The sequence below is a fragment of the Aulonocara stuartgranti genome (assembly GCF_965226115.1).
Source record: "Aulonocara stuartgranti genome assembly, chromosome: 22".
NCBI lineage: Eukaryota > Metazoa > Chordata > Actinopteri > Cichliformes > Cichlidae > Aulonocara > Aulonocara stuartgranti.
The window spans coordinates 28,345,571-28,361,481 of record NC_138957.1 but is presented as its reverse complement, the minus strand read 5'-3'; the positions used below and the strand labels follow the sequence as shown (position 1 = coordinate 28,361,481).

Genomic DNA, 15,911 nt, shown 5'->3' with positions numbered 1-15,911 from the left:
CGGCAGAAGTGTAGCAAAGTCACACATGAAAAGAAGGTAACTGAAACTTATTTGCAAATTTACAAATCTGATCACACAAACAGCCAGTTGACTTAGTTTAGCAGACAGCTGTCAGGTTTGTTTCATCTGTGTTTTATCAGTTGTTGCTGCTCCATATCAGTGCAATTTATGAAATATAAGGTTTGCAGATTTTGACAATTAGATGGACTATTCTGCATTCAGTGTTGTACACAATGAAAAAAAAAAAGCAATTCAAATGAGATGAAGCATAAACTATTTTATTATTTAAGACATAGAAAACAAAGTTGTTCAAACTGTTGCCAGATGTCTTTTTTCACTTGACTAAATATGCTAAACATTTGCAAATGCAAACAAAGAATAAAAAAAAAATCATTCCAGTGCTGAGACAAAAAAAAAGAGATGAGATGAAATAAAAGTCGAGTTAAACAAAATTCAGTGTGGATATAACAGGTTGAGATTAAATTAGTCAAACAGATTTCAAATCATATATCTGTGAGAATAAACTTTAACTTAAACATCAAATCTAAAATCAAACTGAAAATTACACAACTAAATTACAAAAGACGATGTTTTTGTTGTGGTTTCAGATGCAAAGTTTGAAATTAATGATCTAAGAGTGTTAAACTGTGTTTGACGGCAGTTTTTAGATTTAATTTCCTTACAAAAACAAACAAATCTTTGTGATAAACAGGTAAATGATATCCCAATTAACAAAATTAGATTATTAAAAGTGTATTTATCTGGAAAACACTCTGAAAGCCTAGATCAGCGGTCCCCAATCCCTGGGCCTCAGACCGGTACCGGTCCGTGAGTTGTTTGGTACTGGGCCGCGAGAGTTGAGGCTCGGGTGTGAAATGTATGGTTTTCAGTGTTTTTAGCATTAGTTTGTTATCGTTTTTATTGTTAACTGTGTTTTCCTTGGTTTTTTCACGTGTGTTATGAATAAATCATCTTTTTTTCGGTACCAGTACTAGTTTTATTTTGTTGTATTTATCCGCGACACCTTAAAGGCCGGTCTGTGAAAATATTGTCGGGCATAAACCGGTCCGTGGCGCTAAAAAGGTTGGGGACCCCTAGCCTAGATAGATGCAACATTGAGAATGTGACTTTTGTTTTTCACTTTGTATTTTTTGCGGATTCACTTACAGTCACTCATAACATCTTCATGTTAATAATTTATAGAATTTCCTTTTTCCTTCTCACTCAAAAGACAAAATCAGACCGTCACAGCTGGATTCACGAGTTATTAGGTGAAAACAAGTATCATCATTTTCAGCAGATTTGCAGTTTCTTTGGCTCATTAAAACATTTCCTCCAGACTTTTAATGGCTTCTTCCTTAGATATATATTTCCATAGATCTGGAATAGCTCCACTGCCTTGGAACTTTTTCCCATAGTGATTTTCCAGTTGCGTTTTAAATTGACAAACAAACCATTTCCAATATGCCAGGTTAGACCCATCAGGGGTGATTCTCCAGGTATCATACGGTGGACCAGCAGTTCTGTACTGTTTGTAGGGAATGTATTTCTCTGAGCTAGGGTGAAAACCTCCTTCACTTGTAACAATTGTTGTGCAGAAACTGATGCTGAGGACTTTAGTTTGTACATAGTGAGATCCTATTACCCCATCAGGTCGATGAAAAGGAGTGCTGTGGTCATCAGGACTATGATCTTTCATGGTGTTGGTACAAACAGCTGCACAGAATGGACACGTTACCCAGCAGCAGTTACAAAGCTGATCTATGAGGATTTCTTCAGGCTTCTGCCTGGATTCCTTCAGCTTATCCAGGGAGAGGCTGCTCATCTTCTCAGTGATGGATTTAAAACCTTTTTCTATCTCTTCCTTGAGAAAGTGGAAATCTTTTATGTCACTGAAGTTTTCAGAACAAATGTCAAATGTCAGCTCATCCTTTAGGACATTAGAAAATTCTTTCAGCCACATTTTTGTGTCTCCCTTTTGAGTATGGACACTTTGTGTTGCAGTAAATAAAGCGCAACCCACAGTTGTTTCGATGTCATCAACATTTTTCTTGAGTATATTCACAGCTTCATCTTTGTGATCTCTGAAGATGTACTTCTCAACTTCTGCTTTAATGAAAGCTTCTGTTTGTCTCCTTGGATTTGTGATGTACAGGATGAAATCATCAAAGTCTTCTTTCTCAGCGAGTGACTTCATGACACATGTTTCTCCAAGTTCAGTCTGTTCCCATTGAATGCTGGGAAATTACATCTCATCCTTCCAGCGAGATCAATGGCAGTCTTTTTGTAGACAGCCTCAATACTGGAGGCTTTCAACTTTTCACAGATCAGTTATCCAAGAACAACAGAAGATGAGTTTTCTTTACAAAAGCTTCTAAAAACTGTGTAATACTGTGTTTTCTTGCTTTCTAAATAAGTGATTGGATCATTGTTCAGCTTAAATTTCTTGTGTGACTGTAGAAGCCAACTCTCTGCCCTGTAGAACACATACAGCAAGAGATCAACTCTAAACTCCTTCCTCAAGGTGTATTTCCTCCATGACATAAACTTCTGAGCATTTTCTGTGACATCCTTGGCCATTTCACGCAAATATGTTGGTGTGTAGCCTGTTGCAGTTACAGGTTTGCTTTTGATTGCATCAAGTGAGTCTTTTTCAGCTTGGACAATGAGCAATCTGATCTGTTGTTGTTCTTCATGGGAGAAAGGGCGTCTTGAAATATGTTTTTGTATAAAACGAATCACCCGATTACTACTTGTCATCATATAAACTGAATAATCACCAACCTCTGATATATTCTTGTATCTGCCACTTCTTTTACATTCATTTATGAGAGTCCATTCAAAACCAAGTTCTTGAAGGATCGTTAACTGATCTTCTTCCAAGTTGATGTCTTCAACAGGTTTTATATCTGCTGTTAATTCAGTAACCCAGCTGCTCCAAACAGAGTTGAACTGTCGTTGTAGCTCTTCTTCATCTTTGGCCTTATCCTTCAGCTGCTGAGCGAGCTCTTTGCTCTTCTGTAGCAGCTTGTTCTCAAACTTTGATTTCTGATCCTTCATTTTACAACCTTTCTTCTGTTTGATAAGCATAATATACATTATTAATATAATAATAATAATAATAAGAAGAAGAAGAAGAAGAAGAAGAAGAATACCATTATAATCCAGTTTGTTCTTCGGCTGGATGACTCCATCCAGTTTACTGTTCAATTGTTCATGAAACTCTTTCATTTTGATTTCAAATTGTCTTCTCCACTGAGCCAACATCTCTTCCAGTTTTCTGTACACTGCAATTTCATGTGTGTTTTTAAAACTGAAAACAAAACTTTCATTCAGCAGTGCAGTCCAGAGGTCCTGAATGTTTGTTTTGAACTGTGAGAGAGTGATCCCAGCAGACTTTGAAGCTTTAGAGAGGATGGTGTTCTTCACTTCCTGGATGCTCTCACTGTAACCTGGATTTGGAGGAGCCATGGGTGGACTGCCCCCCCACAGCCGGGCACAGTATTTCACATCTTTCTGAACATCAAATTCAATGACATCACTGAAGCACTCTGCATCACAAACTTCCTCTTTGGCTGCTAGTTTGGCCATCTGGTCCAGTTTTTCCTGCAGGCGTCTCTTTCTATCTATGTTTTTCTCTGCTGCTGCAACATCTGTGACATTCCGGTGAACAAACACACAACTGGGAGAAAGTTTAACTTCCTTCATCCTCATGAAAGCCTGAACAACAATCTGCAGAATGTCCTGCATCTCAGACAGATTCTCTCCAAAGATGTTGATCAGTGTCAGGTTTCCAAGACCAACAACAAATGTTGCCAGTTCATTGTCATGATGAAGAGTGTTGTTACCTTCTAACTCAAGAGCACGCAGTCCTTCAGTGTCCACCACTAGAACATAGTCAAACTTCAAGTCTTTCTTCATCTCCTCTGATACTTTGAGCAGCTGCATGAAGGCACCTTTGGTGCACCTGCCAGCACTCACTGCAAACTGCAGCCCAAACATGGTGTTCAGCATTGTTGATTTTCCACTGCTTTGTAGGCTCAAAACTGACAACACAAAAACTCTCTGGTCCCCCAGTTTCTTGATGACTTCTTCTAAGAGACTGGAGATCCATGTTAGAGGCACATGACCTGCATCACCATCCATCAGCTCCATCGGGTGTCCTGATATCATCAGCTGTGCAGCCAGCTCAGGGTATTTAGACCAGTCAGTGTTTCTGCTCTCTCTTTGTGTTGTTTTATGGGCTTCATAGATCTGTCCCATTTCTCTGAAGATGTGCTCCAAACCAAAACTTGCAGACTGAAATTTCTTTGATATGTCTTCAAGTTCAGTTTGTTTTCTTAATAACAGATCTGATTTGTCCCATTTGTTCTTCAAAGCCAAGACCTCAGACCTTTTTTCACCATAACTTTTGAGAATTAAAGAAAGATCATCTGTGGAGAGGGCATCTATGAAGATCTGAATCCATTTTAGGAAATACTCTCTGTCTGTTCCTGGCAATGATGAGAGACTTCCAGTGAACAACTGCATCAGTTTACTGCAGGAAGCAGCACATTGTTTCTGACGTATGTCCATCAGTTCTTGTTGCTTTTTACTTTTCTCCTTTTCAGTGTTTCCTCCGAGATGAAACAGTTCTCTGTGTATTTTGCTCCACTGATGCCACAGTTGGCCTTGACAAGGGAGATATTCATCTTTGATCTTTGAGACATCCATGTTATCCTTTTTAAGCAGATTGATTATTTCCATAGCAGCAGATTTCCCTCTTTGACAGGCTGGGTCAGTTTCATCCACTCTGATTCCAGAGAGCTCAGCCATGGTTTCAAGCTGGAAGGACGGTTTCAAGATGGGACCATCAACAGAAGACAAAACTTCTCTGATGATCCTTTTCAAGTGTTCAGATACATCTGAGTGGTTTCTGTCTTTGAGGCCCATTATATACTTTCCATTTTTTGTCTTAACAGCATCACAGCTGCCATCAACAGTGAGACAAATGAGAGGCTTATGAGACTTAAAAACACAAGATATGAGTGATTGAATTTCTTCATTGCTTTGCAGAGATGCCACAAGAAAAATATTAATGGAGGATTTTTCAATAAGTATGTCACGCTGTTTTTCAGTCAATAGAGCATCACCATGGAGATTACAAAAGGCAATGCAGTCACTGAAGGCATCATTGGGTTTTCCAGCAGGGCAGTACCAGGCAATCTCTGCCACACCATCCATCAGATAGCGAGACTTGGTGCTTCCTGGGCAGTTTCTGTGGAAGAAGGTGTCGTGACGGTTGTTGATCAAAGTGTTCATCAGCTGAGATTTAGACACTGACAAAGAACCCAGACGGAAAAATGACACCAAGGGTGTTTCAGCTTTGTAGACTGGAACATTCTTCATGGTGACAATCTTTGAATCACACCGAGTTACCTTCCAGGTTTTTGTTATTTCTCTGAAAGTCCACAGAGGAAACTGAATCTCCTTTGTGACTGGGTCAGGAACAAGCAAAGGTAAGGCATACTGACACTGAGAGAGCTTTGTAATCATCATCTGTTTCAGGAAGCTGTCTGAGCAGTGAAATACTGCCATCTGAATGTCCATTGGATGCACAGAAGTCTGCTCTTTCTTATGTGTGTCCACACTGCTGCTCACAAAAACATCCCAGTCACTGGACGAGGCTTTGAACGACACCTTGGTCTTATAGCTTGATCTTACAGAAATATATCTGGCCCTGTAGTCCAACATTATCAGCCTATGGAGGAAAGTGTGAGCTAGATCTTTCTCAGATTCTACATGGTGCTGTTTTACCGGTGGACCTATTTGAAGAAAATCTGCTGGTGACAACTTTTGTTGAATTTTGCCTTGAAGATGAAGTTTGTTAAGCAATGTCTCGGTTTCTATTTGACATGACTTGTTCTGACTGTCTTCTTCCATCACTGGCTGTAATAAATAAGCAAATAACACACATCATGCATTCAGAAATGACAGTGTCAAAGAATGAGACTATTCTTAAATATTCTCTAAGCTCTTGTGAAAAATATTTGGGCTTTCCTACCTTCTCTGTGTTTCCACTCGTGTTTTCATCTGAGATACCTGCAAAATAAAAATGAACCAGAAAGTGAGATCTACATGGCCTGATTAAATCAACAGTATGATAAAATTAAAATCATCAATGCAACATCGAAACTGAACTATTGTTTAAGTAGTAACTAGAGATGGCACGATACCACTTTTTTATGTCCGATACCGATATCATAAATTTGGATATCTGCCGATACCGATATGAATCCGATATAGTGTTTTTTAATCAACAAAACTGTTTTTTAAATATCTTGCTGCATTTTGTATAAGTTCATACTCAAGTTTAAAACAACAACTACACTAAAGCTATTCTGTTATACCTGTATGCAAAAAAAAAATTTCATAGTTCAGCAATACTGATCAATCTAATAAACTTAAACCTACACCATCCTCCCTATTCTGGTATTTTAAAGAGTACTTAGCGTAAATATTAAGCAACCTAACTAATAGGGTTCCAACTCCCAGCAACAACAAAAATAAAAAAATAAAAAATAGGGAACCACCCCTCACGCTCCACCTCATGATGCTTAATCGACGTAATCAACCTTAATTTGATGCAGTGTGAAAAAAAATGCACAGAAATCAATTATTTTTCAAGAAATATTAAATAGATTCAACATCTTTCTTCAACAAAATTGCAGACTGCACAGATGGTACCTTCCCAAAGTAAAAAGTACTATAGCTTACTAGGGTATATATATTAGACTTAATAGTCACTATATACAGTAATTGACTTCTATTCATTTTACATCAAATTAAAACTTTGGGTGTCAGATAATTATTTATTAAAAGCTAGACATTTTAAATGAGAATAAGAAAGAAAAGTATGTCTTTGTGCCCCCTTTTCCCTGTTAATGCCCTATCGGCCCCCCTGGCTAAACTTTGCTAGATCCGCCCCTGCACAGTTACCAGCGTCAGCTACGTAGAAAAAGATCCTGGAGTAGAAAGTAATATTAAATACATTCTAACAACAGCTGATCAAGCTTAAACATGCTGCTGTTGTTCAGCCGCTGGTTTACTCTTTCTGGTGCAAATGTCACGGGGTGGAAAGGGACAAGTCATCTACGTTTTTCTACTGTGCATGTTTTGCTGCGTTTTACCTTTTTAATATTTTAATATTGTACACTGGTTTATTTTTATGAGTTTTACTGCATGTTTTAATGGTATTTATTTGATGACTTGTCCTGGAAAGACTCCGCCCCACCTGATAGTAAACTGATCACACCTGCGAGAGATCCCAGAGAGGCTCCTTCCTTTGGGCCTGGCAGACCAAAGGAAGGAGTTCGACCGAGAGGCTAGAATGACGGCCAGGAGTAAGTGGTGCCAGGCGGCGGCGGCGCCTGCAAGCCGAAGGGGCTGGTGGAGCTGGGCGTTAGGAGAGAACGGACAGTACCAGCGCACAGGGCACCAGCGCACAGGGCACCAGTGCAGAGAGTGACAGTACCAGCGGGGAGAGCGGAGACAGCACCAGCGGAAGGCACGGGACGGCTGTGTGGCTTTGCAGTTTTTAAGAAGCGGCGGGCGGAGTTGAGAGCTCTGCCCACCCGGGGTAAGTCTTTGACTTATCCCCTTTTATTGAATAAAAACTGCCGGAAGAATAGTGACTGCCGCTCCTCCCTTTCTCTAGCATATCAAGACGCGAATGCGGAAAGGAAGGAGAGGACTCCGCTGGGTTTCCCTTTTACTTCGCTGGATTTCTTAACTCCCTGGGACTTTTATGCTGTGGTGGATTCCACTGGACTTTTAATGTTGTGTTTTATTGATTTTTATTGTGTTATCCCTTGGCCAAGGTTGTTTTAATTTATCTTACATTTTTAACTATTTAAATATAATAAATTATATTTTTAATCTTACAGTTTAAATTGTGTGTTTCCCTTGGCGGCTCCACTGCTCTGCCCGTTTTTAGGAAGGTCTCCTTCCTTTTAGAAACACAAAACATCTTGGAAATAAAATCAGCCTTTCCGCTCCGTTACACAAAGTGGACCAAAAACAAACTAGAGAGACGGACTCGCGACAGAAAAGCCGATCAGCTGATCGTTAAGCAGTTTCATGATTGAAGTAGCAGCAGGAGAGGCAGTCGCTCCATATATCGCTTGTTAAGCTTAACGCAGGAATGCTTTACATTCAGAGATGGACTTACACACTTGCTTTACTTCTCTCGGGATAACTTTGTCGGAGATGAAATGCCAGGTTGCTAGCGAAGCTCCAAATGCTATCCAGACCACCGACAGGTCCCCATGCCACAGCCGCTCTATCACGTGATGCATACTGCTCCGACATGCTAACGTTCTGAGGTGAGTTACGGCGTGTTGCAAGTTTTGTGAGGTGCTTTCGTGATATTTAATGGATCGGATTACATTTTTTATTTTTCTCCGATATCCGATCCAGTAATTTAGGTCAGTATCGGACCGATACGTAATATCGGATCGGTCCATCTCTAGTAGTAACTGCTGCTGTTCCATAGGTTCCATTTTTGCCTCATAACTTTTGCACTGTCCACTTCCTGCTGTGACAAAACAAATTTCCCACGTGTGGGACTAATAAAGGTTATCTTATCTTAAATGCCCACATCTTTCTGAAATTATATTTAGCGCTTATTGTCATGGTCCTGAGTCTGAGGACTCAGTGTTTTGTGTTTCCTTATGCTTTTGTTCATTCAGAGTGTGTATTCTGTTGTTATTTTGCCATTTGTTAGGTTTCTGTTCTTTGCCTGCCTGCTCCCACTTCTCTGTGTTCCCTCTGTCTGTCCATGGTGTTATTGTGTCTGCTCATGAGTCTGCCTGTCAAGTTCAGTGTCCTGTCTGGTTCTCTGTCTGTTAATTTCCTGTTTTATTCTGAAGGTTCATGTCTGATGTGAGTGTGTTCAGTTTACATTTCCCCTGTCCCGTCAGCTCTGATTTCTCCCAGCTGTGTTGCCCTCCTGTCTCTTATCCCCTGATTACTGGTGTGTGTATTTAAGCCCTGTGTGTTCTCCTGCCTGTTGCCGGTTCGTCTGTATTACTCCATGTAAGTCCGCGCTTTTCTGCATTCATCTGTGTCTCTCTGCGTTTTTGTATCCTCCGTCAGTCTGCGTCTCTCTGCCTTTCACCCCGTTTCCTGTGGATTTCTAGTTGCTCTTTAGTTTTCCCAGTTTAGGTTTCCGTTAGTTTGTCTCATTATTCGTTTTCTGTTCCTGCCACTGACACCTTGTAAATAAACTCCACTAATCTTTTCATACACTGCTTGCTCTTGGGTCCTTTTTCCAACTCCACACGGCTCGCCTCGGCAGCCGTGACACTTATTACTTCTGCTGCCGTGTGATTCTGCAGGCATGTATAAAAGTCAAAGATTTAATGTAACAGCCTGCTCTGTGGAAGAAACTGGGCATAGGCTATTTAGGTTTCTGCAAAACATCTGGTCACTTTCCACAATGCCTGAACTTTCACTGTGAAATTCAGATGTTAATCTATGACCATTATCGTTTGTTGTTAATATCACTATTTTTTTTTTAGAAATATGCCAATATGTTTTGTGATATAATACAGGAGGGGCTTAAGAGGTGAAAACAGATGTGAACGTTAAATTTTTTTTTGATGCTGGAGAGCTGTATGTGCGCACAACTAACTAGATAATGGTCAAGCCAACCTGTCCAAGTTCAAACTAAGTTTCAGGATTTACTGGGATTTTCCATCCAACACAGCCATCTCTAGGGTTTACACAGAATGGTTACCGGGCAGAAAATGTTGAGTGAATAGCAGTTCTATCTGAGAAAATGCTTTGTTAATGCTAGAAGATAAATGAGAATGACTAGGCTACATCGAGCAGAAGGCAACAGTAAATAAAATAACCACTTGTTCCAATAAAAGTATGCAAAAAGAGCATCTGTGCGTGCACAATATAGGCTTACTACAACTGGCCAATAGAAGAAAATTATTGATTGGTCTGATGAGTCTCAATTTGTGCTGTGACATTTTTGGAGGAGGAGGATGATGATCCAGCCATACACACATCACACAAACATCACATTGGGGAGACAGGTCAGAACAGGTAGCGTAAAGACAAACAATTAAATGTACAACACAATAGGGTCAAGGAGGAGAAAAAAAGAGAACTCTACTCAGACTGAGCTTCTGATAGGAGATCAGTATGAGACCAGAAAACAAACACTCAAAAGCACATGAATCTTCACACCGTAACACCATGAAAACACATGACAAGCAACAGGGGTGGGGGAGAAGGGTTAGAGTAAGCCAATGCAGCTTGGGGTCGCAGCATCTCTGCTCGGGTCCAGCTGACCCACAGTCTGCATCGGATGGGGGGCAAACTTCAGAGGCATTTGAAATGGGGGAGGGGAGTGAGTCTGCGTCTGTGTCAGTGTACATGAGTGTATGTGTATATATGTGTGTGTGTGTGTGTGTGTGTGTATCCTGTGTTCAGCTTTAAGAGAGAGTGTCCTTTCACCTGATTAAGCAAAAGTCAGGGACAGGGACAAGAATTTGTTGTTCCAGAGCCGCATGAGTGAGGGAGATGATTGTTTGGGTTAATGCGAACAACTGCACCAAGAGTGTTAACAACCTAAAAGCATGGATTCATTATACCCAGAACTACCAGTTCAGGCTAGTAGGGCTGCTCGATTATGGCAAAAATGATAATCACGATTATTTTCACTGAAATTGAGATCACGATTATTTGACGATATTTATTTAACCCTTTAAGACCTACCATAGAACCAAGTCCACCAGAGCTTATATTATTTTTTTTTTTACATGTTGTAGTGCCATTTGTGGGAGCATTTCAAGTTGCTATACATCAATACAACTGTTATAGCCCATATTTTAATAATATGTATGCATTAAGTCCATAGTAATTACATAAATTGCAAAAAAGTGCAATAAACTACAAAAAAAATTGAAAATCGCTTTTGTTTTGTTTACATATATTTCTACTTGGAGAAATTTAAGAGGTTTATCCCTCAAAACTTTAAATACAATAAAGTTGCAAAAAATAGTTTCCCACCACAGGAAATTTATTTTGAGTGTCTTCATAGTTTTATTTTGGAGATACAGCAATTTTTATATACTGCAGGAAAAACAAAAAACAATCCTATGATGCAAATTTGCAAAGAAAACAGCAGGTGCATCATTTCACTGTGGGAAGTGTTACGAACAGCTGATAGGAACGGCAAAGCGTGTTTCTGGAATATTATGTTTTTGTTCCTGCAAGCGCTTTTTATGCAATTTTTGCAAAGCTATATGTGGAACGAAACCGTGACCTAGGACAAGCTGATGGCATCAGATGTAAGTACAACTCCTCCGGTTTCATATGCAAAACAAATTATTGCGCTAGCTTACACGGTTCAGGTTCTACAGGGATTTAAAAATAGTTACGCAAAACGGAGCGTGCTGCTCTGACCGGCTTTAAAGGGTTAACAATGACTTTAAAAAAATAATATAAAATAGTGTGCAACACCACTGAAGTTTTTTTTTTTAAACTCTCTTTTCAACCAATGGCAGTCACTCTCCAAATAACTTCTGCTGAGCTTTCCGAGCTTCCCTCGGGTCCTCTTAATCAGCGGTCTCCACCCTTTTTTGCGCCACGGACTTATGCCCGACAATATTTTCACAGACGGCCTTTAAGGTGTCGCGGATAAATGAGGGAGGGGCTAATAATCGGCTCAGTCATTTTTAATGATCGTTGAAAGCCCAGATCGTAATCGTGATTAAAATTCGATTAATTGAGCAGCCCTACAGGCTAGTAATAGTAATAATGGTGTGGGGGACGGTTTCCTTACAAACTTTGGGCCAACTGAACATAGTTTAAATGACACAGACTACCTGAGTGTTTGTTACTGACCATAGCCATCCCATTATAACCACACAGTTTTCTGATGGCTGCTTCCAGCAGCATAACTATGCTATGTCACAAATATCATCTCAAACTGATTTCTTGAATATGAAAAAGAGTTCACTGTGCTCAAATGACCTCCACAATTGCCAGATCTCAACCCAGTAGAGCCTCTTTGGGACATGATGGTGATTGTCTCATTAGCAATGACAGCAACTATGTGATGCTTTCATGTCAATATGGACTCAAATCTCCAAATAGTAAATGGCCTGTATTTAGTGCTTTACTAGTCCCTAAGGACCCCAAAGCGCTTTACACATCCAGTCATCCACCCATTCACACACTGGTGATGGCAAGCTACATTGTAGCCACGGCGCACTGACAGAGGCGAGGCTGCCGGACACTGGCGCCACCGGGCCCTCTGACCACCACCAGTAGGCAACGGTTGAAGTGTCTTGCCCAAGTGTCTTGTTGAAGAATAAACGTCAACAAGTGAAATGCATGCTGTTTGCTACAAACAAACAACAACTGAAAGCTGCAGCAGTAAAGGCCTGGCAGAGCATCAAAAAGGAAGAACGCTAGCATTTAGTCATGTCCATGAATTCAAGACTTCAGGCTGTCATTGTCAGCAAACAGTTTTCAACCAAGTATTAGACATGAAAATTTAATTTTCAGTTATTTAATTTGTCCAATTACTTTTGAGACCTCCAAATGAAGGGATTGTGTTAAAAACACTTTAGTTTCTCCAATTTTTATGTAATCTTTATGTTGAACCCACTAAATTAAAGCAAGAAGTCTGCACATCAACTGAATTGTTTCTTTTAAAATTCATTGTGTTAATGTGGAAACTAGGAAACGGTTGTCTCTGTCCAAATATTTATGGACCTAACTGTATTTTCTTTCACCTTTAGAATCATATTTATTCTTAATGTTTTCATCTGTAAGTTAGAGTTAGGGTTTAGATCAAACCAAAAGCAGATCCCATGTCTCTCCTTTGAATTGTTTTATTGTGTTTCTCCACCTTGTATGCACCTTGTGGGAAAATGGTAAGAATTTTTTTAAAGGCATGCATGCATTAACTTCTCCCACTGTCTCAAACTAAGGAGGAAATAAAAGACCAAGAAAGCATGAGAACTTCCTTAGAGATGACTTTTTGTTAAATTAAGCTACATTAACAGAGATGAATGGAAATCTGGCTTAAATCAGGTGGCACCATAAGTGTAATGAAACAAACCGTAAGAGTGGAGCGAAAAGAGTATCATGTTATCACTGAGACCAAGCAGCTGGGAAATTTGGCTCAAAGGGTGACCGCAAAAAGGAATTGTAGCCCGAAATAGAAGTCTCGATGCACCACCAACAAAAATAATTTTCTCTATTCTGCAACACAAAAAGCAAGGGGGGGGGGGGGGGGGATACTTACTCAAGACTCTATTCTTAGAAATGTGGCTTCAGAGACATCAGGGACCAAAAATGTTTGTATTCCAGGGGCCAGAGCAGGCGACACTGAAAGAAATTTGAAACTGCTGGCCAAAGGTAAACAAAATTCATATTGAATTAGTATGTGACTTTACTAAAATAAATAAATAAATAAATAAAAATATCATCCTTGATAGTTGACATCAAAATCTCAATGGATTGATTGTTTTGTTCACCTACTCTACATGCCTGTATAATTTCATCTGAAGCCACTCAGATAAATAGAATTAAACAATTATAATATTCATTATATTTAAAGAATTAGATAACAGTTATCCTCAAATTCAGCAAAGTTAATGGAACATGATAACGCCATATTAAAAATTGTTAAAGTAGAATCAGGAAAAAAAATAAATTGAATGTTAAATGTATTAAAAATCATCCTTGATAGTTGATATGGAATTCGCAACAAACATGTCGGCCGACAGTTAAGTGGAGAGAGAGAGGGGGCGGGGAGCATGCAGCAAAGGGACGCAGATCAGACTCGAAACCAGGCCAGTGCTTTTTAACAAAACGAAAGTAAATACAACATGAAAAAAATCAATAGATATCGGAAATCTTAGAATAGTTTGAGATGAAACTCGGCACAGATTTAGAGTAGGCGAGTCGAAGGAGGAATCTGAAGGAGAAGAACTACCGGAAAAGAGCGCAAAAAATATGTAAGCGTCGGCTGGCTTCACCGCAGTAAATGGATCACTCGAACGCGATTTTTCACGGCATGAAGCCATAGTGCTACTCGCTGATCGTCACTCCTCTTTAAGCCTGTAACAGCTCTTGTACGGGCCTTTTATGATCGTACAGTGACAAGCACTGTTTTAGAGGCAAACAAGAAAAAATAATATTCAACATACATACCTATCTCTTGTTCCTGGTTTGTGCAGCTCGGTTTAGTTTCGATTTCTAAGGGAAGTTGTCAGCGGAGATAAAAGAAAGTTCCTGTCAACCTATAAAACAATCGGGGGGGATTACATTAGGAAGACGATGCATGTATACAGTGGCTTGCAAAAGTTAAACTTTTCCGCATTTTGTCACATTACAGCCACAAACAGGAATCAATTTTATTGGAATTCCACGTGAAAGACCAACACAAAGTGGTGCACACGTGAGAAGTGGAACGAAAATCATACATGATTCCAAACATTTTTTTACAAATTAATAAATGAAAAGTGGGGTGTGCGTAATTATTCAGCCTCCTTTGGTCTCACCACACGCACTCTGGTTTTCCTTCATGCACACTTCCTATAATTTATAATCTTTCTGCTATTTGCACATTTTTACTGTAAATTTCTAAGTTAAATCTGTAAATTTTGTAATAACCTATAAATTGTAAATACTGTAAAACCACTGTCATGTAATGGTCAGGCATTGCACAGCCACAAGCATTTCACTTCATGTCATACTGTGTATGGTTGTGTGTGTGTGACAAATAAAATTTGAATTTGAAATCAGAAAGCTGTCTCTGAACTGCAGGACTTGCAGGAGGATCATGACCTCTTCCGGTACGGTTCTTTACCAGCAATCCCTAACTACGGTATGTACTTAGGGATCGCTGGTAAATTGAGTGTTTCACTGGACAGAATATCATGGCTATGCACACGACGCTGATCAACAAACCTCCTGATGCAAGTAAGAAGACGTCCTGTCATCCATTTCATCAGGATCTGAATTACTTCCTCTTTTGACCATGTGATGGGATTGTATGGACAGCTATGGAGACAGTGAACAGGCAGAATATCTGCCTGGTCGTCCTGCCACGATCACACAATGGCATGCTGCAGGAACATGACTATCCTGAGTTGGAGGGCTGAGTGAACAAGATGTACCATGGAGTCCGAGACTATGACCCACAGTATCCCAGGGTGCACCTAGAAATGGAATAGGGTGACACAGTCTTCTTCCACCCACTGCTCATCCACGGCCCTGATATGAACCAGACACCGGGCTTCTCCTGGCCATGGTCATCTCCTGTTAGTATGCCAGCAGTAATTGCTATTATATTGATGTGAAAGGAAACACACAGGAAAACAGAGAAAGAGGTGAAGGAGATTGTAGCGAGGAAGTATGCTGTTAGTGATGAAGTCACTTTCAAAGACACACGGGCCATTCTGGTTCGTCTGGTGCAGGGAGAGAAGGTTTCAATATCAAAACACTGCTGAAGGGTGATGAATCTGAGCTGAAACTTCACTATATCAATGCAGCGGCTAAATGAGAAGCAACAGGCTTGCAACACTGCAACAAAGTGTTGGGGGGGTTTTCTGCTGAGTGCTGTGCAAGCGTTGAAAAACACTTATCTAATTTTTTCCAAACACTGTCACTAATTTTCTTTCACCAAAATGCACTGGATTAGTCTGTGTATAATTCTGACATTTAACAGTGTTTTACAGCACAGAGATCCATTTAAAATCCATCTGTAAAGTTGTTTAGCCAAGCGGAGAAAAAAGAAGACACAAATGGGCAAATTTAAGTAATGGATTTTTGCAAGTTGATACATCCTCTATCTGCTGGTGGTACATACCGTGCATCATGGAATTATAAGGGAACCT

General features: G+C 39.9%; 2 protein-coding genes and 1 pseudogene across 3 annotated transcripts; 1 reads left to right on the top strand and 2 right to left on the bottom strand.

Moving 5' to 3' along the window:
• Positions 1 to 257: 257 nt before the first annotated feature.
• On the bottom strand, positions 258 to 2,197 carry LOC309698564 (interferon-induced very large GTPase 1; the record flags this gene model as incomplete). Its single annotated transcript, XM_082521088.1, has 1 exon — positions 258 to 2,197. The coding sequence occupies one exon, from the start codon at positions 2,195 to 2,197 to the stop codon at positions 1,322 to 1,324; it is 876 nt and encodes a 291-aa protein (XP_082377214.1). The 3' UTR covers positions 258 to 1,321.
• Positions 2,198 to 2,213: 16 nt separating this feature from the next.
• On the bottom strand, positions 2,214 to 14,291 carry LOC309698558 (interferon-induced very large GTPase 1-like). The gene is made up of 3 exons (XM_082521080.1): positions 14,224 to 14,291; positions 6,044 to 6,081; positions 2,214 to 5,928 (listed from the first exon to the last, which is right to left on the bottom strand). The coding sequence occupies exon 3, from the start codon at positions 5,920 to 5,922 to the stop codon at positions 2,332 to 2,334; it is 3,591 nt and encodes a 1,196-aa protein (XP_082377206.1). The 5' UTR covers positions 5,923 to 5,928; positions 6,044 to 6,081; positions 14,224 to 14,291; the 3' UTR covers positions 2,214 to 2,331.
• Positions 6,095 to 15,524, top strand: LOC309699063 (phytanoyl-CoA dioxygenase, peroxisomal-like; annotated as a pseudogene). Its single transcript has 2 exons — positions 6,095 to 6,106; positions 14,818 to 15,524. The product of its transcript is annotated as a phytanoyl-CoA dioxygenase, peroxisomal-like (transcript).
• Positions 15,525 to 15,911: the final 387 nt, after the last annotated feature.